The following is a 23561-nucleotide window of genomic DNA, read 5'->3' as shown; positions in this document are numbered from 1 at the left end:
CAGTTATGCTTAGCAAACAAATCTCAATTATGCGCAAACTTATGGGGAAAATGCAAATGGGAATTTTCTCATTCTCCACTCCTATGGTAGGACTCTGCTCGGGGCTCATGGATGTTTCCCTGCCTTGTCATCTGTCCCTATCCGATTGGCCCGTGCTACCTGGAACTTGCCTGCCAAGGAAGTCGTTTCCATCTACTTCTCCCCCTCCATCCTGTCGTGGAGTAGACAGAGAACAGCAATCAGAGTGTTTAGATCAGTGCTGGTCCCATGTCACAAGTCGTGGAAACCGAAGGCAGGGGCATGCTGCTAAGTGGACGGGAGTGGTTTGGAGCAGATTGACAGTACATTCGGAAAGTATTCAGACCCCTTGACTTTTTGAACATTTTGTCACGTTACAGCCTTATTCTAAAATGGATTAAATAAAAAATGTTCTCCTCAATCTACACACAATACTGCATATTGATGAAACGAAAACAGGTTTTTAGAAATGTTTGCAAATGTATTAAAAATATTTTTTAAAAACTATGACCTCATTTACATAAGTATTCAGAACCTTTTCTATGAGACTTGAAATTGAGCTCAGGTGCATCCTGTTTCATTTGACCATCATTGAGATGTTTCTTCAACTTGACACAGTGGCCTCCATAAATGGAAGAAGTTTGGATTTATTGAAATTCTCTTTCTTCTATCCCACTGGTCATGTGCACTCTGCCGTCCAGTATTCCGTGTTTTGTTTTCCTCCGTTTGTCTAGGGGGAAATCCAGGTTTCACAGTAAGCTGTGATTAGATTGCAGCCAATTCACAGTAGGAGCAGAATAGGTCAGTACGTGCTCAGGGGTTTGGTGAAAAACTCCTTTAAAAAGGTTGTTGGGAGGGGTGGCTCGAAAAATGCTATATTGAGTCAAAGTTCGTTTGGCAATGAGCGGTGGGACGTCAAGGATAGGGCGCCTCGTAGCCATATCGCCATGGAAACATCAGCTGGCGCCGGCCAGGCTGCAGACGGGAAGAAAAAGGTCCGACTAGGAACGCAAATGGTAAAGTGTCAGCCCACCCAGCGCCCGTTCGCTTATCCAGCCTCGCATTGGAGTGAGTGAGTGCTGTGACGCCAGTGAGCGTGTTCGTTTACGCACACACACACACACATGCTCAAACAACACATCCTACGACTTTGTCAGCTTACTGTGGATTGGCCACATTTTCTTATTTTAGTTGTAGGAGAATGGGGGGACAAGGCAACAAGATACTGATTGATTGATTGATTGATTGATTGATAAATAAATTCCCAATGTCCCTACCATCCCCTTGGTGGAAGAGGGAACAAAAGCATGAACTGTAATTGGAAAATGATCACTTACTGGTGGTAGAGAATAACAGTGGAGAGGGAGGTAGATAAATGGTGTGAGCGAGGCGAAGAGAAGACTGGAGTATCGCGAGAGAGAGGGAGCGGGATAGAGAGGCGAAGATGGGGAAAAGAAGGGAGTGGGAAGAGGGAGAGAGGAGGGTACCTGCACACATGAAGCGGGGGAACCACCACATATAACCACTTGAGGGTTGAACAGGGAAGATAGCTGGATATCATCACTGACTGCTGTGGATTGGAGAAGCCAGAAGCTCCTGCTTTTCTTGGCTGTGTCTGACCATCTGTCTGTCTAAGAGAGGAGAGGACAAAGTGAAGATATACCCCGGTACAGATTTATGAGCGCACCCCCACCGGTTTTGACTGAAACCAGATAGAAGGGGAGATTACAAGAGAGGAGCTGAGGGGACAAGGACGGTAGAGAAAATAAAGGGACTCTAGAACGGCAGAGCGGTCAAGAGAAGGTCCAAAGTATCCTCATCTTCTTCCTCTTCATTATCTCTGTGGGTCTCTAACCTAAGCATACTGAACCACCCATTAGACTGACAGTTGACCTCTTTGACGCTGCCGCCAGTGACATAATGTATCACACGGCAAAGATGGAACTGTCCTATAGGACGACACCGGAAGAAATGCCTGCGCTCACCATCTTCTGCTGCACATGGTGAACCACTTTTACCTCAACAGTCCATAGCACCTGCCGGCCCTATTTCGCTCCCTTCCCGTTGGCCCTAATCCTTCCATTTTTTTGCCGCTCTTAATGCTCTGTGTGGGTATAAGCAGTGTAGTGGTTGATGGTCCACCACATTGCTTCCACCTTACAGACATAAGGCCATGGTGAAGGGGTACGGAGCAAATTGGAACTGGCTGCCTCTTTACTTGACCCCGTTTGTGTGCATTTATGGTAATAGAAACTAAGACACAGATGGTTAGACTACGTAGACTAGTTCCTAAATCAAGCAGCTCATGTCAATTACCCCATGGGCTTTTTTTTGCGTATGCCTCTTGAATCCATGAAGGTGTCTCCTCTGCCACCGGCAGACCATTAGTAACCCGAATGCTTGTCGTCGAATCCACTCGGAGCCGTTTGCGTACAATAGGGAGTGATTGTTGACTCGTCTTCTCCTCCCTCACTCCGTGTCTCTCCGGCACTCACCTGGGGTGCTCTGTCATATCTTTTGGCTTTGATAATTTTCGTGTCCTTGTCTCGCAGTAGTCCCCTGAGGAGGCGTGAACAAGCGCGTCGCCAAACTGTTTTGTTTCTTCCCCTGGTTTGCTGTTCACACAATTTCAACAGCTGTCTTTGAAAAGTGCGCGGACTGGTGACAGCAGTAGGATTCACACGAACTAGCGGCAGCGGTGGGATTTATTTCTCTCTCCGAGCACACATGAATGACTGGCTTCCTCAGCTGCCACCGGGAGATTCCGTTACCGCACAAACGGAGAGGGAATGAAAGAGATTTGAACAAAAGGAAAGACTAAAGATATGCAAAATAGGTCCCATGTAGGCGGTGAGGAAAGGAAACCGTAAAAGAACTGGAGAACGCTGGCCTGTGGAGGGATACGAATTTGTGTTGCCGATTTCCCCTTTTTTTTCCCCCCTGAAGTGACTGACTTGAATTTCATAGCACATTGACCTTAATTATATAACTTCCTCAACTAATTATCTTTGCTATTGGTAACCGATACAGGGTAATAGTTAACAATATAATGGGTTGAATACGTCTACCCGAACTGATTATACCAATTTGTGTTAAGCCATTGTTTTCAATGGAGACTATTCTCTTCAGAGAAAGAGTGAGCATAAAGTCTACTCTGATCATGCAGTGTTGAGCATGTGTGTTGTACTGGGATTGTGTTGGGCTCAGGTGGCGCTATCGCAGCCGTTGAGTCCAAATCGCCTGATGTGAGAGATGATGAAATGTCTAGCCTGGTTGGCCCTCCCAATCCCAAACCGAGCATTACTCTGGCTTTCTCCATCCTAGCTTCCATTTGTCCCCTGCAGATGTTGCCAGAATCACAAGCCCCCCCCCCCCAGGCACTTCTGTAAATCTGAAAGGATTGGATATGTATAAGCATATAGGCCGACATGTCTAAATGCTAATTCGGTGTCCACAGTTGCAGAGGCGGCGGTCCATTGTGACATACTGTATCTACGCGGCTCTGAAACCACCGTCCGTGGGGGGAACCACTGCCCCAACCGTGCACCTCCCCAAAATTCCCAACCAATGCGGCTCCGCCTAAGTGGCTTCTATTCATTTGAATTTGAATTGCTTGAGCCGTGCTGAGATTCTGAGAAAGTATAAAAGCCAACAGTCCCAACATTCTAGAACACGGCAGTGCGGATGCGTACACATTTTGAACTCTTATTAGCGCTTTAGTCATCATTCCACAAGTGCAATGGTGCAAGTTGTCCATTTTGAACTGGGCCTGTGGCCAGCTCTGTGTACCGGAGTCGTATTCACTAGGCACAAAATGGAAGAAAAACAGACTGAAACAGGGAAGAACTAACCAAACGTCCAATAAGAAACTTCTGTTTTTTTTGTTGCTACAGTATGAATAAAGAATAGGACCCATGCTTCCTTTCCCATTGAGCTTCCTTCATATGTTTCCCTAAGGTCAGGGGGATATTGATCTAGATGAATGGAAATGATGTCCTTGATCAGCTTTATACCTGATGTCTCTCTCTCTGCTGTCCTGACCAAGCACCACACACACACACAGTCCGTGTTAATACCACACTCTGGTACACAGGAGGAGATGCTCCCATTCACCTTGGCATCCCTTCCAATGCAGCGACCTTCACCTCACACTCTCCACACCATTGATTACTGCTAATACTGTTCTATTGAATAGCACCTTCTCTCTCTCTCTCTCTCTGCCCTATAGGAACGAAGATGCTATCAACCAGATGGCCGTTCCCCCCTTCCCAACTCCTCCTTCTGTCCTCTCCTCCACTGAGGTGAGTCCTATTCTCTCACACACACACACACACACTCTTATGGCCGTGTGGTCATCCAAAAGCTGAAAGAGCATGGCACTAGCCGTGACGTTATGCGATAGCATATACTTGGGCCTAAACACACACGCACTTCCAAAAGCAAACAGAACAACAACCGACATCGAGCTGAAATCATAGGCCCGTGGTCCAAAATGGAGCCTTATATCCAAAACATGCATGTTTTTATTTGTGCATGTCCGATCAGTGCACTTACCTGAAGACATGGACTGTTATTCAATTGGAAGAAATGACAGTGCAGTTGACAACTTTATACTTTTGAATGTGTTTTTTCCCCCATGTATCATCACCATAACCATCATTATGATTATCATTGTCCCAGGCTCCTTCCCCCACACCACCAGCAGCAGCAGCAGTATCAGCCTTGGCCCCCACAGAGAAGCCCCAACCTCCAGAGAGCCTGGTCCTCTGCAGGGGCCCCCTGGAGGCCTCCATCTCCATCAGCAAGGTAAGAGGCTCCACTCCCCACATTCTTACCTGTCCTGGGTCGTGTTAATTAGACACCGAACGTACGAAAGTGGACGGGAACAGGAAAGTATTGCCTGGACCTGGTCCAATAAGAAATGATTGTTTTCCGTTGCAACCCCCCCCCCCCCCAATTATTTTATTTTTTTAAGTGTTCCATCTGTCTTTTTCGTAAAAATGTGTGCCAGTGTGGTGATCATTTTGTGGCTTGGACCTCTCTCTCTCTCTCACACACACACACACACCACACACACACACACACAGGGGCAGTCCAGTGTCGTCTCCAGTGGGAGCACAGCTACAGAGCTCATCTCCAGAGAAGCAACACTCAAGAGCCTCCGAGAGGGAGAGACCGCCTCCAAGGTCAGCTGACAGGAAGCCCCCGTGACACTTTCTCTTTGCACCCTACACGTCTCGACCAGCTCTGTGAGCCTCAGTGGGCAGACTTTTGCAGCTGAGTTTTTGTTACTGACTTGTTTACCGAATTAGTTGAGCAACTTAAAAGTCAAGCATGAACACCAGGCAGACACTTCAGCACCCCTATCTAAATATACTTTCCTTTTTGAAGTTTTCCAGGCATGACTTACATACATAAAGACATAGGGCACGAGTCAATTCAATCCCGTGACCCTAGTGTGTGTGTATTCATGCATGTACTTCTATGTGCTCTCCGCAGAAGCTCAAGGCCTCTGAGAAAGGGGCGGAGTCTTCTGAGAGCATGCCTGTGCCGGATGCCAAGGCCCTCCTGGAGCAGGTGAGCATGACAGTGGATTTGGGTAACCTATTATACACGAGGCAATGTAGGGCGTTCCACAGCACTGCATATAGGGCACTGGACTCCACTCTGTGGGGAAGGGAGAGTGAAGCAGAACAAGCTCATAGTATCAGACAACTCGTGTTTAAAATTGAACAGTAAAATGCATTATTCAGTTATTCACAACTCGTTGTCTGGGCAAAGATCTGGTAAAATATTGACTACGACTTCTGTTCTGCGTAGACTGCCAACCTGTCCAAGGTCTCGCAGAGCTCCAGTAAGGTGCCAATGGTGAGCGCTGTGGACGGAGGGCTGGTGTCCCCCCCTGCCGCCTCCCTGCCCTCCTCCTGCACTGGTCCAGACTTTGAGTACTGCAGCAAAGGTATGGATCCCCCCTCTACCCTTCCTAACCTCCCCCTCCCTGGAGTCACACTCACAACTAGCAGTGCATTCACAGTACAGGCAAGGTGTGCAACACCTTGTAAGTCAACATCTGTTTGAAATTCCTTAGAAATATGACGCCGTCCAACAAAAATAGCAACTCTGTTTGCTGTGACGTTTTATTACAGAATCTCTCTCTCTCCATCTCTCTCTCTCTCCATCTTTCCTCTCTCCAGTAGACCCAGCCACGTGTCCTATCGTTCCAGGCCAAGAGATAGTCATAGAGATCGCCAAGGGTCGCTCTGGCCTGGGCCTCAGCATCGTAGGGGGCAAAGATACACAGCTGGTAAGATGACTAACTCTACTCAGGGGTGTGCAACTGGTTTCTACGTCAACCGTCAACAACGGTCACCAAGATGGACGTGAGCTTGACATTGGAATTTGATATGGGCTAATGAAACGGCATGACACGAGCCAAGGTCTGCCTTTATTCAAATAAAGTGTCAACTTTTAATTGATTTGCTTTTTACCCAGTCTGTTGTAGTCAATTTCTGTTCGGTTTATTTGAAGTTACAGTGCATTGTCTCAGCCAGAGGTGAGAAAGACACTGCAGAGAGTGGTTTAGCTCTCTCTCTCTCTCTTTCTTTCTTTCTCTCTCTCCGTAGTCTTCTGGGAACACACAGCAGCCTCAGGCCACCGCAGAACAAAGGAGTCGCCTGCTATTTAATTGAATGTTCTGTAGCCGATTTGCCCAAGGATGAGCATTGAGAGAAGCATTCACTTTGTTTCGACTGATCTTTCCAGAGGCTTTCAGTCCAGTTAGTCATATAGCCTAGCTGTGATTCGCTCTGTTTCTCGCTCTGTCACTCACTCACTCTCACACACACTCACACATATTCAATATGCTTTAATGGCATGAATGACAAGGTCAATGTTGCCAAAGTGACACCCCAAAAAATTATGGAAACAACAACAATAAGAATTGTAGCTATAATACTAAAGAGAAGAAAATATTTGTTTATTTATTGTTGGTCGGAACCCGTACCAGAACAATGTAGCTTACATCTAAGAGGTTTCCTTAAGTAACCTTTTGTCTTATGTAACCAAACCAAACCCTTCAAATCATACTAATTTCAGAGTCTAGTCTATGAGACCGGGCTGGTATTTTATGTGGTTGAAATACCTTCCGCTTGCATAACAGTGCAAAGATGATACATAAACGCATGCGTTCGCAAATTCTCAAGAGCTGCTGAAAGAAGTCTTATTTCTCCACTCCTGTTCCTAAGACACAATTAACATTTGTTCTATCATTTTACTGCAAGAAATGCATAATTCTGCAGGAGTTGTTAATATATTATGTTACATGTTATAGGCCTACAGTCGGTGTCCATCTTTCAGTTACTATTCCATTTAACCCATATGTTAACTTACATTAGGAATATTCTGTTTATTCATGGATGTCAAATGTGCATGGTAAACAGCTTATCCCAAATAAGACCTTGAGCGGGATATGAGCTACAAAAAGTTTCAAAAGTTTGGGGCCGTTCAAAAGTTTGGGGCCACTTAGAAATGTCCTTGTTTTTGATAGAAAAGCAACAAAATAATTGTTGCTTTTTAAAATAACATCAAATTGATCAGAAATACAGTGTAGAAATTGTTAATGTTATAAATGACTATTGTAGCTGGAAACGGCTCAAAATGGCCAGAAACAAAGCCCTTTCTTCTGAAACTCATCAGTCTATACTTGTTCTGAGACATGAAGGCTATTTCATGTGAGAAATTGCCAAGAAACTGAATATCTTGTACAACACTGTGTACTACTCCCTTCACAGAACAGCGCAAACTGGCTCTAACCAGAACAGAAAGAGGAGTGGGAGGCCCCGGTGCACAACTGAGCAAGAGGACAAGTACATTAGTGTCTAGTTTGAGAAACAGGTGCCTGACAAGTCCTCAACTGGCAGCTTAATTAAATAGTACCTGCAAAACACCAGTCTCAATGTCAACGGTGAAGAGGCGACTCTTGGATGCTGGCCTTCGTCGGCTCCGACAAAGTTCTGAGTGTCAGTAATCTTTCCCAAACTCAGCTGATTCATATAATCAACTAATCATCCAGCTTTAATCATTTGAATTAGCTGTGTAATGTTAGGGCAAAAACCAAAACGTGCACCCATTGGTATCCCCAGGACTGAGTTTGGGAAACGCTGCTTTATCGTGTAGTGTGGGTGGTGTTACGAGCCGATCCCGGTGACTGACCAATAGGAACATGGGCACTGAGTATGCATACAAGATAATACGATTAGCCTATTGTGAGTAGTATGATTCATGTAATAGTTTGAATTTAACATTTACATGCTTTGCAAGAAGAACGAATCCCCTGTTAATCTTGGTTACATGACACATATGAAATCAAGCTACCTTGATGAATGCAGAAAATCAATATAAAAGTTCCTCCTTTCTTTCTTTTGTCACACCTTGTCTAACAAGACAAAGTTTCTATGTGACAACTATTTCGCGCATTATCATAGAGAGAGGCTTGCGCTGCTGGTGTCGGCACATGCGCAGATCAAACACACCGCTGCAGTTGGCGCAGCCTACGTCGGTTGCCGTAGTCCCGCAAGGCAAACGCAGAATGTGACGATAAAACTAAAGCAAATTGTACCATTTGGCCAGGTTGACATCAAGATTTAAATGTGGTAACATCGCGCAGTGTGACAAAATAACCGTAAAAGGCTGAATCCGACATACAGTGTGGAAAGGCCTTAAGGTGAAGTCTCCTTCCAATGTTCAATCGCATTCCATCTTTCTCTGACCTTTTAATCTAAATCAACTATTGGGGAAGTGAGGTTTTCTTATTATTCTCCTCCAGCAGTCTAAATTTTGTGTGAATTTCAATGTTGTTTTTGGGCTGGTTTTGTTAAGGGTTCACTCTGAGACAGTTCTCCATAAATGCTCTCTGCTTGTATGAATGTTGGATTGGTTGCACCCAGAATATGCATGGCCTTCTTTCAGTTGGCAGTAGAAGTGGAAGTCTTCCTAATGTTTTTGCAAAAATCAAGATGCTGTTTTTCTGTGGATGTTTTGTGGGTGGAGCTCGCTCTCGCTCTCTCTCGCTCGCTCTCGCTCTCTGAAGAATCGCTGTTGAGGGTTCATATAAATTGCTGATGTTTGAAGGTGCTGTCAATGAGAGCGGTTTAAGCAGGTGTGAGTGGTTGGGTCTTATAGTCATCGTAAGCAGTCCTAATGTCCTATTCACTGTCATATCCCCTCGTTTCTCTCCTTCTACCTCTCGCTCGCTCTCTCTATCTCCCTCTGTCTCGGACTCTATCCAGGATGCCATAGTGATCCATGAGGTATATGAGGAGGGGGCGGCGGCACGCGATGGACGACTCTGGGCTGGAGATCAGATCCTGGAGGTTAGTCTCTCTCTCTCTCTCTCTCTATCTATCCTCTTTCTCCTCTATTTCTCTCTCCCTTCGTCACACCTCTAACAAGTCTGTTAGCTGCGCAACAGAGAGCAAAATGGAATAATCACAGACCTCACTGCACCTTTTCCATCAATGCACATGGTCGTGTCGTGCTCCCTAGTGCACTAAACTAAGACAACGTCTCCCTCTACTGGCTTGCACTGAGATAAAGGAGTAGTTGAGTGAGTACCGGGCAGCCCCTGCAAGGCGGGGAGGACCACGAGCCATCAATGTTTTTTATATATTTTTTTTAATAAATCATTTTGACAGTAACTCTCCAAAAAGTCATATACTCCGTGTAGAAAACTGCTGGACCTGCAGGCCATGGTGAAAACATTTGCACCCAAAAAGGAGGACTTCAGGGGAGTCTCAAGTTGGATTTCCATTTGATTTAATAAAATGGACCTTGAATGTTGCATCCCATTTGTGTCGGCTATTTGCAAGACAAAACCCGCTGAGTTAAACAGTGGCTGTATTTATCCTCAAGCCGAGTACTTTTTTTTCTTAATTGTTAGGCTATTTTATGTGCGAATTTATTTAATTTTTTAAGATTGTAAATAGCAGCTAAATACTGTATATAGGTGGGAGAACTCCGACCATAGAAACTGAGTTACACCAGTGTACATGTGTATGTGTACGCCCATCCAGGTGAATGGCGTGGACCTGCGCAGCGCGGCCCACGAAGACGCCATCACAGCCCTGCGGCAGACCCCGGCCAAGGTGCGTCTGACGGTGCTACGGGACGAGGCACAGTACCGCGACGAAGAGAACCTGGACGTGTTCAGTGTGGAACTGCAGAAGAAGGCCGGCCGCGGCCTGGGTCTCAGTATCGTCGGCAAGAGGTACAGTTGCTACTTTGACACACAGGCTGCGTCCCCACTCTCCTGATTTCTCACAAATTGTGCACTTCCGCATTTGCACACTCCCCGTCTTAGATTTAACAGTGGTTGAAACTCCCTCAAGCCAATGCTTACACCAATCAGAAGCTTTTAAATCCATGAAGGGATTTATGCAAATGCACACTTGGAGAGTTGGGATGCGACCTCCGTGTGTCTCCGCTGCAGGAGTTTCACCCCTATCAGGAAGTGTAATGTTAACTAGCAAAACGTGTAACGAGGAACTGCTGGAGCCGTTCGCACTCTCTTCTTGCTTGTTAGCTACAGGATCTCCGTCAAACGGCAACGAAGGGTTAACCAGCATTTTCACAGGCTTACAATGTCAGATGGATTTGAAAGCTGGAAAATGTTTGTTGGAATTCTTTTGCAATACATTGGCTCGGCATCTGTTCAGATGGCTGTTGGTCTGCATGCACTGTAGGAACGGCACGGGGGTGTTCATCTCGGACGTGGTGAAAGGGGGCGCCGCCGAGCTGGACGGCCGACTGATGCAAGGGGACCAGATCCTCTCTGTCGACGGCGATGACATGAGGCAGGCCTCGCAGGAGACGGTGGCCGCCATTCTCAAGGTAAGGGGAGGGGCCAGACCTATGGCTCAACATCACACCAACAAACAACCACACAGACTTGTAGACACAGACTTGTAGACACAGACTTGTAGACACAGACTTGTAGACACAGACTTGTAGACACAGACTTGTAGACACAGACTTGTAGACACAGACTTGTAGACACAGACTTCATGTACCCAATGCACACACAAAACTGCCATTATAGACCAAACAAATACTGTGCAATTGCAGATCAAATAGACCACAACTGCAGTCAGACAAAACAAAGAACAATAGTCACAGGCAAAACAAATAACTACAGTAGTCCAACTAAAACCCATAACAACAGCTAATACTTGCCTCAAAAATAACACAAACGAACATCCCTCTCACCGTCACAGACCAAGACAATACCCAGCCTGTCCGTAACCACAAAACTCTCCTTCCTTCTACCACAAGGGGTCACCGTTGGTACTGTTATTGTCAAAGCCTGCGGTGCTCTTCAGAAGTGCTTTTAGCTGCAGCGGTGAGGCCTTCTGGAGTGGTGGTTCTGGCTACAGTTGAGCACTTTGTGGAGTCCTTTTAAAGTGGGTGTTTTGTGGACAGTTGCTACAGTGGTGTATACCTTTGCCAGCGCCCTTATCAAAGTATATAGTAGTATTCAACTTCTTGCTTCCGTCTATGACCTGGAGTGGGTATCTTGGCTGCAGTTGGGCGTTAAATGGGTTGTATTGTTGTCGTAGTATTGCACTATGGCCGCGTACCAAATGGCACCCCTATTCCCTATATAGTGCACCATATTGGGAATACGGTACCGTTTTGGGACGCGGCCTGTGAAGTGGAGACCCTGTACGATTGAAGCGTGTGCCCTGTCCTCTGTCGTGGAGATCCCAGCAGGCTGCATCAGCCAGCAGTTAACTAGGATGTGGCTGTAGACTCTGTAAGGCCTGGTCCCTAGATGCTCTGCTTCGTGCTGTTGCTGTTGCGTTACCTGTGCCTCTGCAGTGCGCCAGGGGGGTGGTTCTCCTAGAGCTGGGTCGACTGAAGGCTGTCTCCTGGATCTCTCCCAGACACACCTCCCAGGGAAGCCAGGTGTGTGTGTGTGTGTGTGTGTGTGTGTGCGTGCGTGATCTCGCCGGAGGAGAGTGTGTGCGGCCATTCTCACCCCTGCTGCCTGGGAGCTTGCATGCAGAAGCTCAGTCACACTGACTCACCCTGGCTGCTGTGTCATTAATACCCACTGTCTCACCACCTCCTCCTCGCTCCATTCATCTCATGCATGGGAGCCAAAATGGCCGCCTGCTGGACATTTACCAGACTCATTCTGGTGTCAACTGTGTGTCAGTGACTCACTCACCTTGCCCAAAACAAACTCGCTGCCACCGGGCAGCATTCCTCAGTCTGTTTTTTTTTTTTTTTTCTTCTCCTGACTGGATCACAGCTCAGTTTCCCCTCCCTCTCTCCCTTCAACAGATGAGCCACGTGATTGCCAACAGCACAATTGCCACGCCCCACCCCCCGCTAAACTCCACCCCCTCCACCTCTCAGCTCCTCAACAACGCCAGGAAGCCCATGACGGAGAGCATGACCTCATCAAAGAGCGCAGGTAGAGGACAACTTTGCTCTCCTGGATTGGAACCTAGCCTCTCCGTCTGAACGTTGGTACTGCACTTTTGGTCTTTTGGAGTGCTGAGCTCTGAGGACCGGGATTGGATTCCAGTCAGTTCCCTGTGTAATGCCTGTCTGTCCCTCTCTCTGTGTTATAGGAGCAGAGATGGGTGTGCGCACTGTGGAGATCACGCGGGTAAATGGAGAGCTCCTCTTCTGTTCGGCTCACAGTGATTGCTGTGATCATCAGAAGATGAGTCCCCAACCAGACCAATCACCCTTCTCCTTCCCTCTCTCTCAGGGTCCTACTGATGCGTTGGGGATCAGTATAGCTGGGGGGAAGGGCAGTCCTCTTGGGGATATCCCCATCTTCGTGGCTATGATCCAGGCCAACGGGGTGGCAGCTAAGACACACAGGCTCAAGGTGCGTGTGTCAGTGTGTTACGATCCCCTTGCTGTCTATAATCTCTCACCATGGTGTGTGTTTTTTGTCCTTCAGGTAGGAGACCGGATCGTGAGTATCAACGCTCAGTCTCTGGATGGCCTGTCCCATGGGGATGTGGTCACCATGCTGAAGAATGCCTACGGCAGCATCATTCTCCAGGTAGAAAAACAAACACACACACACACTGCAAGCATGCACATGGAACTCATACACACACATACACTCAGTTTATTAGGTACACCACCCCATTCACGAAAATTGATTTCTCCTACAGACATTGAGTCACGTGACAGTGGCTTGCTATGAAAAGCAGGCGTGTAGGTATCGAGGCATTCAGTTACTGTTTATTTGAGCGTTACAGGCTACTACACCGCTCACGTCACAAAATACATTTTGAAATCTATATTATTGAATTATTGCACCCACACTGCCCGTGCACGCCAACGAGCATCTGTGTTGCCAAGGGCTAAAATAGAAGTCAGTTCTATTTGTGACGCAGATCGCGCCATAAGTCCTGCCTCTCTCGTCTCCTCATTGGTTTATAGAAGCAGGTACCCACGTGCCATCTCCTCATTGGTTATACCCACGTGGGTGACTGACAGACGAACGAGGTCAGTGGCGGTAATGCACCTAATTTATGAAAGTTGCCAATCGCAATATAAAGTCAAAAGAAGAAAAGGCCTAGAAGGAGGAAAGCTGACTAGAAACGATTTGGTTGATGTGTGGATTAATTGGTGGAGTAGAGGACCTTGTGTATTTCAGGTAAGATAACAACTCAATGTTTATATCCCAGGACAAATTAGCTAGCAACAAGAAGCTAGCTAAATAGGACAAATTAGCTAGAAAGTGCAAGCTAGCTAAATAGGACAAATTAGCTGGAAAGTGCAAGCTAGCTAAATAGGACAAATTAGCTGGAAAGTGCAAGCTAGCTAAATAGGACAAATTAGCTAGCAAGTGCAAACTAGCTAGCTAAATTGCCATAAATGTTTAATACTTTTCAACCGGTCCCCAAATTAATGTTATTGGTTCAGAGTTTTTTTGATATTTTAACCTGTGTGTCGTGATTGCGTTTCATGTGAGGGGGGGGCAAAATCAATTTGTGCACAATGGCACATGGGTGCAGCCGGGGTGGGTATGATGTAAGCGCGGTATGATCGTTGGTGCTAAGTGCACCGGTTCCGGTATCTCAGAAACGGACAGACTTCTGAGCTTTTCACGCACAACCGTGTCTAGGGTTTAGCCCGAGGATGGCGCAACAAACAAAAACACATCCCGTCAGTGGCAGTCCTGTGGACAAAAACAACTTGTTGATGAGAGAGGTCGAAAGAGAATGGCAAGAATAGTGTAAGCTAACGAACAGACAAATAACTGTGCTGCAGAATGACATCTCGGAACGCACAACTCGTTTGGTCCTTGTCACGGATGGGCTATTTAGGGCTCCCGAGTGGCACAGCAGTCATTGCATCTCAGTGCAAGAGGCATCACTGCAGTCACTGGTTCGAATCCAGGCTGCATCACATCCAGCCGTGATTGGGAGTCCCATAGGGCAGCGCACAATGCCCAGTGTCATCCAGGTTTGCCCGGGGTAGGCTGTCATTGTAAATAATAATTTGTTCTTAACTGACCTAGATAAAGGTTAAATTAAAAAAATTGCAGCAGACCACCACACCGGGTTCCACTCCTATCAGTGTGGCTCTAGTGGGCCCGGTATCACTGGACAACTGAGGAGTGGAAAAACATTGCCTGGTCCGATGAATTCCTGTTCCGTCATGCTGATGGCAGAGTCAGGATTTGGCGTAAGCAGCATGAGTCCGTGGACCTATCCTGCCTGGTGTCAACGGTACAGGCTGATGGTGTGGGGAATGTTTTCCTGGCGCACGTTAGGTCCCTTGATACCAATTGAGCAACGAACGTTTCCCAACACTTTGTAGAATCCATGCCCTGAGGAATTCAGATGGGTGTACCTAATAAACTGTCCGGTGACTGTAGACATACATAAACACAGTCTTGTACAGCTAACCTTGTGGGTGAACACAATTCAGTCACATTCAAAATCCTATTTACCCTAAACCCTAACCCATACTCTTGCCCAAGGTCCTAACCCAAGCTCCTAATCCTAGACCTAATTCTGAACCTAACATTAATTCTAACCTTAACTCAAAACCCCCAAGAAATAGCATTTGACCTCGTGGGGACTAACAAAATGTCTCCAGTTGGTCAAATCTTTGTTGGTTTACTATTCTTGTGGGGACTTCTGGTCCACACACACACACACACTAACACCCCACAACTCATATTTATATGGCCAAATAAGGTATCAGATTTGAAACGTAATGACACCGATCACCCAATGTGTCCGCATTGTTTATTAATTGCAGATTATTTTACATCTATCAAATACATATTCCCTAATAAGGGACAATGATGCCATTTTATTCCAGATATGTAAAAAAAATAAAAAATTCCAAACATAAATTCTTTCATTTTATTTGACCATGATGTGTATGTATTTATCAATGGGGGTGTGAGTGTGTATGCACATACATTCTCTATGTACCGTATGTGTGCAGTAGAAAATACTGCCGTGTGCGCACACCCGCCCATGCACTGTGTGGTTATCAGCTCCATGCAGCCGGCTGGCAGTTTGGAGCACTGGGCCAGATAATCCCAGGCCTTTATGCTAATGCAGCTTTATCAGTCCAGCTCCAGGAGCCTCAGCACTGGGCTAGCCCTGCTGCATAGCGCTGATTACACACACACACCACCCAGGACACCCAGCAATTACTGTTGACTACTAACCCCCTCCCTCCACACATCTTTCTCACTCAGTGTCTGACTCGATCTCTCCCTCTCTCTCTTTCTAGTTTGTGCTGTTTCCATCTCTCACGGTCCCTCTCACTCTCTCACTCCTTCCCCTTTATCTCTCTCTCTCCCGCTCTTTCTCACTCCTTCCCCTTTCTCTCTCTCTCTGACTACTAATCTCACCTTTCTCGCTCTCTCTCCCGCTCTTTTTCTCACTTCTTTCTATTTCTCACTCCTTCCCCTTTCTCTCTCTCTCTCCTGCTCTCTTTCTCACTCCTTCCCCTTTCTCTCTCTCTCCTGCTCTCTTTCTCACTCCTTCCCCTTTCTCTCTCTCTCTCCCGCTCTCTTTCTCTCTCTCTTTCCCGCTCTCTTTCTCACTCCTTTCTCTCTCTCATTCTCACTCCTTCCCCTTTCTCTCTCTCTCTCCCGCTCTTTCTCACTCCTTCCCCTTTCTCTCTCTTTCTCCCGCTCTCTTTCTCACTCCTTCCCCTTCCTCTCTCTCTCTTTCCCGCTCTCTTTCTCACTCCTTTCTCTCTCTCATTCTCACTCCTTCCCCTTTCTCTCTCTCTCTCCCGCTCTTTCTCACTCCTTCCCCTTTCTCTCTCTCTCTCCCGCTCTCTTTCTCACTCCTTCCCCTTTCTCTCTCTCTCTCTCTCCCGCTCTTTCTCACTCCTTTCTCTCTCTCTCCCGCTCTCTCTCACTCCTTTCCCTTTCTCTCTCTCTCTCCTGCTCTCCCGCTCTCTTTCTCACTCCTTCCCCTTTCTCTCTCTCTCCCACTCTCTTTCTCACTCCTTCCCCTTTCTCTCTCTCCCTCTCTCTCTCCTGCTCTCTTTCTCACTCCTTCCCCGTTCTCCCTCTCCCGCTCTCTTTCTCACTCCTTCCCCTTAATCTCTCTCTCTCTCTTTCTCACTCCTTCCCCTTTCTCTCTCTCTCTCTCGCTCTCTTTCTCACTCCTTCCCCTTTCTCTCTCTCCCGCTCTCTTTCTCACTCCTTTCTCTCTCTCTCTCGCTCTCTTTCTCACTCCTTCCCCTTTCTCTCTCTCTCTCCCGCTCTCTTTCTCACTCCTTCCGCTTTCTCTCTCTCCCGCTCTCTTTCTCACTCCTTCCCCTTTCTCTCTCTCTCTCCCGCTCTCTTTCTCACTCCTTCCCCTTAATCTCTCTCTCTCTCTCTCCCGCTCTCTTTCTCACTCCTTCCCCTTTCTCTCTCTCTCCCGCTCTTTCTCACTCCTTCCATTTTCTCTCTCTCCCGCTCTTTCTCACTCCTTCCCCTTTCTCTCTCTCCCGCTCTTTCTCACTCCTTCCCCTTTCTCTCTCTCTTTCTCCCGCTCTCTCACTCCTTCCCCTTTCTCTCTCTCTCTCTCCCGCTCTCTTTCTCACTCTCTCTCTCTCTCTCCCGCTCTTTCTCACTCCTTCCCCTTTCTCTCTCTCACTCCTTCCCCTTTCTCTCTCTCCCGCTCTTTCTCACTCCTTCCCCTTTCTCTCTCTCTCTCCCGCTCTCTCACTCCTTCCCCTTTCTCTCTCTCTCTCCCGCTCTCTCACTCCTTCCCCTTTCTCTCTCTCTCTCTCCCGCTCTTTCTCACTCCTTCCCCTTTCTCTCTCTCTTTCTCCCGCTCTCTTTCTCACTCCTTCCCCTTTCTCTCTCTCTCTCTCCCGCTCTCTCTCTCCTTCCCCTTTCTCTCTCTCTCCCGCTCTCTTTCTTCCCTCTCTCTCTCTCTCCCGCTCTCTTTCTCACTCCTCTCTCTCTCTCCCGCTCTCTTTCTCACTCCTTCCCCTTTCTCTCTCTCTCCCGCTCTTTCTCACTCCTTCCATTTTCTCTCTCTCCCGCTCTTTCTCACTCCTTCCCCTTTCTCTCTCTCCCGCTCTTTCTCACTCCTTCCCCTTTCTCTCTCTCTCTCTCCCGCTCTCTCTCACTCCTTCCCCTTTCTCTCTCTCTCTCTCTCCCGCTCTCTTTCTCACTCCTTTCTCTCTCTCTCTCTCCCGCTCTTTCTCACTCCTTCCCCTTTCTCTCTCTCACTCCTTCCCCTTTCTCTCTCCCGCTCTTTCTCACTCCTTCCCCTTTCTCTCTCTCTCTCCCGCTCTCTCACTCCTTCCCCTTTCTCTCTCTCTCTCCCGCTCTCTCACTCCTTCCCCTTTCTCTCTCTCTCTCTCCCGCTCTTTCTCACTCCTTCCCCTTTCTCTCTCTCTCTCCCGCTCTCTTTCTCACTCCTTCCCCTTTCTCTCTCTCTCTCTCCCGCTCTCTCTCCTTCCCCTTTCTCTCTCTCTCCCGCTCTCTTTCTCACTCCTCTCTCTCTCTCCCGCTCTCTTTCTCACTCCTTTCTCTCTCTCTCTCTCCCTTTCTCTCTTTCTCACTCCTCTCTCTCTCTCCCGCTCTTTCTCACTCCTTTCTCTCTCTCTCTCTCCCGCTCTCTTTCTCACTCCTTTCTCTCTCTCCCGCTCTCTTTCTCACTCCTTTCTCTCTCTCCCGCTCTTTTTCTCACTCCTTTCTCTCTCTCTCCCGGTCTCTTTCTCACTCCTTTCTCTCTCTCTCTCCCGCTCTTTCTCACTCCTTCCCCTTTCTCTCTCTCCCGCTCTCTTTCTCACTCCTTCCCCTTTCTCTCTCTCTCTCTCCCGCTCTCTTTCTCACTCCTTCCCCTTTCTCTCTCTCTCTCTCCCGCTCTCTTTCTCACTCCTTTCTCTCTCTCTCTCTCTCCCGCTCTTTCTCACTCCTTCCCCTTTCTCTCTCTCACTCCTTCCCCTTTCTCTCTCTCCCGCTCTTTCTCACTCCTTCCCCTTTCTCTCTCTCTCTCCCGCTCTCTCTCACTCCTTCCCCTTTCTCTCTCTCTCTCTCTCTCTCTCTTTCTCTCTCTCTCCTTCCCCCTTTCTCTCTCTTTCTCCCGCTCTCTTTCCCCTCCTTTCTCCCCTTTCTTTCTCTCTCTCTCCCGCTCTCTCTCCTTCCCCTTTCTCTCTCTCTCTCCCGCTCTCTTTCTCCTTCCCTCTCTCTCTCTCCCGCTCTCTTTCTCTCCTCTCTCTCCCGCTCCCTCTCTCTCTCTCCCGCTCTCTTTCTCACTCCTTTCTCTCTCTCTCTCTCTCTCCCGCTCTCTTTCTCACTCCTTTCTCTCCCGCTCTCTTTCTCACTCCTTTCTCTCTCTCTCTCTCTCCCGCTCTCTTTCTCACTCCTTTCTCTCTCTCTCTCTCTCCCGCTCTCTTTCTCACTCCTTCTCTCTCTCTCTCTCTCCCGCTCTCTTTCTCACTCCTTTCTCTCTCTCTCCCGCTCTCTTTCTCACTCCTTCCCCCCTTTCTCTCTCCCGCTCTCTTTCTCACTCCTTCCCCTTTCTCTTCTCTCTCTCTCCCGCTCTCTTTCTCACTCCTTCCCCTTTCTCTCTCTCTCTCTCCCGCTCTCTTTCTCACTCCTTCCCCTTTCTCTCTCTCTCTCTCTCCCGCTCTTTCTCACTCCTTCCCCTTTCTCTCTCTCTCCCGCTCTCTTTCTCACTCCTTTCTCTCTCTCTCTCCTGCTCTCTTTCTCACTCCTTTCTCTCTCTCTCCCGCTTTCTTTCTCTCCCCTTTCTCTCTCTCTCCCGCTCTCTTTCTCACTCCTTCCCCTTTCTCTCTCTCTCCCGCTCTTTCTCACTCCTTCCCCTTTCTCGCTCTCTCTCCCGCTCTCTTTCTCAGTCCTTCCCCTTTCTCTCTCTCTCCCGCTCTTTCTCACTCCTTCCCCTTTCTCTCTCTCTCTCCCGCTCTCTTTCTCACTCCTTCCCTTTTCTCTCTCTCTCTCTCTCCCGCTCTCTTTCTCACTCCTTCCCCTTTCTCTCTCTCCCTCTTTCTTTCTTTCTCTCTCTCCCCTTTCTCTCTCCCGCTCTTTCTCACTCCTTCCCTTTCTCTCTCTCTCTCCCGCCTCTCTTTCTCACTCCTTCCTTTCTCTCTCTCTCTCCCGCTTCTCTCCTTTCCTTTCCTCTCTCTCTCTCTTTCTCCCCTTTCTCTCTCTCTCTCTCCACTCTCTTTCTCACTCCTTCTCTCTCTCCCGCTCTTTCTCTCCCTTTCTCCCTCTCTCCCTCACTCTCTTTCCCTTTTCTCTCTCTCTCCCCCGCTCTCTTTCTCACTCCTTCTCTCTCTCTCTCTCCCGCTCCCCTCCTCCCTTTCTCTCCCTCCTCTCTTCTCACTCCTTTCTTTCTCTCTCCCTCTCTCTTTCCTTCCCCTTCTCTCTCTCTCTCTCTCCCGCTCTTTCTCACTTCCCCTTTCTCTCTCTCTCTCTTCTCACCCTTTCTCTCTCTCTCTCCCGCTCTCTTCTCACTCCTCCCCTTTCTCTCTCTCTCTCCCGCTCTCTTTCTCTCCCTCTCTCTTCTCCGCTCTCTCTCACTCCCTTCCTCCTCTCTCTTCCCTTCTCCTCTCTCCTTCCCGCTCTTTCTCTCTTTCTCTCTTTCTCTCTCTCCCGCTCTCTTCTCCCCTTTTCTCTCTCTCTCCCGCTCTCTTTCACTCCTTTCTCTCTCTCTCTCTCCCGCTCTCTTTCTCACTCTCTTCTCTCTCCCGCTCTTTCTCTCCTCCCCTTTCTCTCTCCTTCTCTCTCTCCTTCCCTTTCTCTCTCTCTTCTCCCGCTCTCTCTCCCCTCTTTCTCTCTCTCCCGCTCTCTCCTTCTCCTCTTCCCGCTCTCTTTCTCCCTCCTTTCTCTCCCGCTCTCTTTCTCTCCTTTCTCTCTCTCTCCCACTCCTTTTCCCCTCTCTCTCTCTCTCCCGCTCTCTTTCTCACTCCTTCTCTCTCTCTCTCCCGCTCTCTTTCACTCCTCTCTCTTCTCTCTCTCCCGCTCTCTTTCTCCCTTTCTCTCTCTCTCTCCCGCTCTCTTTCTTCTCCTCTTTCTCTCTCCCTCTCTCTTTCTCACTCCTTCCGCTTTCTCTCTCTCCCGCTCTCTTTCTCACTCCTTCCCCTTTCTCTCTCTCTCTCTCTCCCGCTCTCTTCTCACTCCTTCCCCTTTCTCTCTCTCTCTCTCCCGCTCTCTTTCTCACTCCTTCCTTCTCTCTCTCTCTCTCCCTGCTCTCTTTCTCACTCCTTCCCCTTTCTCTCTTTCTCTCTCTCTCCCGCTTTCTTTCTCTCCCCTTTCTCTCTCTCTCTCCCGCTCTCTTTCTCACTCCTCCCCTTCCTCTCTCTCTCTCTCCGCTCTCTTTCTCACTCCTTTTTCTCTCTCCCCCTTTCTCGCTCTCTCTCCCGCTCTCTTTCTCAGTCCTTCCCCTTTCTCTCTCTCTCCCGCTCTTTCTCACTCCTTCCCCTTTCTCTCTCTCTCTCCCGCTCTCTTTCTCACTCCTTCCCCTTTCTCTCTCTCTCCCGCTCTCTTTCTCACTCCTTTCTCTCTCTCTCCCGCTCTCTTTCTCACTCCTTCCCCTTTCTCTCTCTCTCCCGCTCTCTTCTCCTCCTCCCTTTTCTCTCTCTCTCTCTCCCGCTCTTTCTCACTCCTTCCCCTTTCTCTCTCTCTTTCTCCCGCTCTCTTTCTCACTCCTTCCCCTTTCTCTCTCTCTCTCCCGCTCTCTCTCTCCTTCCCCTTTCTCTCTCTCTCCCGCTCTCTTTCTCACTCCTTTCTCTCTCTCTCCCGCTCTCTTTCTCACTCCCCTCTCTCTCTCTCCCGCTCTCTTTCTCACTCCTTTCTCTCTCTCTCTCTCCCGCTCTCTTTCTCACTCCTTTCTTCTCTCTCTCTCCCGCTCTCTTTCTCACTCCTTTCTCTCTCTCTCTCCCGCTCTCTTTCTCACTCCTTTCTCTCTCTCTCTCCCGCTCTCTTTCTCACTCCTTTCTCTCTCTTCTCTCTCTCTCCCGCTCTCTTCTCACTCCTTCCCCTTTCTCGCTCTCTCTCTCTCTCCTCTCTCCCTCTTTCTCACTCCTCCCCTCTCTCTCTCTCTCCCGCTCTCTTTCTCCTTCCCCTCTCTCTCTCTCTCCCGCTCTCTTTCTCTCCTTTCCTTTCTCTCTCTCCCGCTCTCTTTCTCACTCCTTCCCCTTTCTCTCTCTCCCGCTCTTTTTTCTCACTCCTTCTCTCTCTCTCTCCCGGTCTCTTCTCACTCCTCCCCTTTCTTCTCTCTCTCTCTCTCCCTCTCTTCTCTCACTCCTTCCCTTTCTCTCTCTCCCGCTCTTTCTCACTCCTTCCCCTTTCTCTCTCTCTTTCTCCCGCTCTTTCTCACTCCTTCCCTTTCTCTCTCTCTCTCTCCCGCTCTCTTTCTCACTCCTTCCCCTCTCTCTCTCTCTCCCGCTCTTTCTCACTCCTTCCCCTTTCTCTCTCTCTCCTTCCCCTTTTCTCTCTCTCTCCCGCTCTCTTTCTCACTCCTTCCCCTTTCTCTCTCTCTCTCCCGCTCTCTTTCTCACTCCTTCCCCTTTCTCTCTCTCTCTCTCCCGCTCTTTCTCACTCCTTCCCCTTTCTCTCTCTTTCTCCCGCTCTCTTTCTCACTCCTTCCCCTTTCTCTCTCTCTCTCTCCCGCTCTCTCTCCTTCCCCTTTCTCTCTCTCTCTCCCGCTCTCTTTCTCACTCCTCTCTCTCTCCCGCTCTCTTTCTCACTCCTTCTCTCTCTCTCTCCCGCTCTCTTTCTCACTCCTTTCTCTCTCTCTCTCCCGCTCTCTTTCTCACTCCTTTCTCTCTCTCCCGCTCTCTTTCTCACTCCTTTCTCTCTCTCTCTCTCTCCCGCTCTCTTTCTCACTCCTTTCTCTCTCTCTCTCTCTCCCGCTCTCTTTCTCACTCCCTTTCTCTCTCTCTCCCGCTCTCTTTCTCACTCCTTTTCTCTCTCTCCCGCTCTCTTTCTCACTCCTTCCCCTTTCTCTCTCCCGCTCTTTCTCACTCCTTCCGCTTTCTCTCTCTCCCGCTCTCTTTCTCACTCCTTCCCCTTCTCTCTCTCTCTCTCCCGCTCTCTTTCTCACTCCTTCCCCTTTCTCTCTCTCTCTCTCTCTCCCGCTCTTTCTCACTCCTTCCCCTTTCTCTCTCTCTCCTGCTCTCTTTCTCACTCCTTTCTCTCTCTCTCTCCTGCTCTCTTTCTCACTCCTTTCTCTCTCTCTCCCGCTTTCTTTCTCTCCCCTTTCTCTCTCTCCCGCTCTCTTTCTCACTCCTTCCCCTTTCTCGCTCTCTCCCGCTCTTTCTCACTCCTTCCCCTTTCTCTCTCTCTCCCGCTCTCTTTCTCAGTCCTTCCCCTTTCTCTCTCTCTCCCGCTCTTTCTCACTCCTTCCCCTCTTTCTCTCTTTCTTTCTCTCTCCCTCCTCTTTCTCACTCCTTCCCCTTTCTCTCTCTCCCGCTCTCACTCCTTTCTCTTTCTTTCTCACTCCTTCTCTCTCTCTCTCTCTTTCTCACTCCTTCCCCTTTCTCTCTCTCTCCCGCTCTTTCTCACTCCTTCCCCTTTCTCTCTCTCTTTCTCCCGCTCTCTTTCTCACTCCTTCCCCTTTCTCTCTCTCTCTCTCCCGCTCTCTCTCCTTCCCCTTTCTCTCTCTCTCTCCCGCTCTCTTTCTCACTCCTTTCTCTCTCTCTCTCCACTCTCTTTCTCACTCCTTTCTCTCTCTCTCCCGCTCTCTTTCTCACTCCTTTTCTCTCTCTCTCTCCCGCTCTCTTTCTCACTCCTTTCTCTCTCTCTCTCTCCCGCTCTCTTTCTCACTCCTTTCTCTCTCTCTCTCTCCCGCTCTCTTTCTCACTCCTTCCCCTTTCTCTCTCTCTTTCTCCCGCTCTCTCTCCTTCCCCTTTCTCTCTCTCTCTCCCGCTCTCTTTCTCCTCCTTTCTCTCTCTCTCTCCCGCTCTCTTTCTCACTCCTTTCTCTCTCTCTCCCGCTCTCTTTCTCACTCCTTTCTCTCTCTCTCTCTCCCGCTCTCTTTCTCTCCTTTCTCTCTTTCTCTCTCTCC

General features: G+C 48.6%; 1 protein-coding gene across 7 annotated transcripts in view; it reads left to right on the top strand.

The window, feature by feature from the left end:
• The window catches only part of patj (PATJ crumbs cell polarity complex component), a 190238-nt gene that overhangs the window by 153143 nt on the left and 13534 nt on the right, over positions 1–23561 (top strand). For 3 of the 7 annotated variants that reach the window (XM_064934768.1, XM_064934765.1, XM_064934766.1), the window contains 13 exons: positions 4247–4319; positions 4699–4824; positions 5106–5204; positions 5518–5595; positions 5839–5977; positions 6213–6322; positions 9306–9389; positions 10089–10282; positions 10758–10905; positions 11893–11979; positions 12361–12493; positions 12654–12691; positions 12797–13099. In XM_064934768.1, the coding sequence (XP_064790840.1) occupies positions 4247–4319; positions 4699–4824; positions 5106–5204; positions 5518–5595; positions 5839–5977; positions 6213–6322; positions 9306–9389; positions 10089–10282; positions 10758–10905; positions 11893–11979; positions 12361–12493; positions 12654–12691; positions 12797–13099 (1612 nt within the window). The remainder of the gene's footprint in view (positions 1–4246; positions 4320–4698; positions 4825–5105; positions 5205–5517; positions 5596–5838; positions 5978–6212; positions 6323–9305; positions 9390–10088; positions 10283–10757; positions 10906–11892; positions 11980–12360; positions 12494–12653; positions 12692–12796; positions 13100–23561) is intronic. The other 4 variants (XM_064934770.1, XM_064934769.1, XM_064934767.1 and 1 more) reach the window with 4 other exon arrangements.

The sequence above is a fragment of the Oncorhynchus masou genome, chromosome 24 (assembly GCF_036934945.1).
Source record: "Oncorhynchus masou masou isolate Uvic2021 chromosome 24, UVic_Omas_1.1, whole genome shotgun sequence".
Lineage (NCBI taxonomy): Eukaryota > Metazoa > Chordata > Actinopteri > Salmoniformes > Salmonidae > Oncorhynchus > Oncorhynchus masou.
Note: the sequence above shows the minus strand (reverse complement) of the source record. Positions and strands in the feature narration are given on the sequence as shown.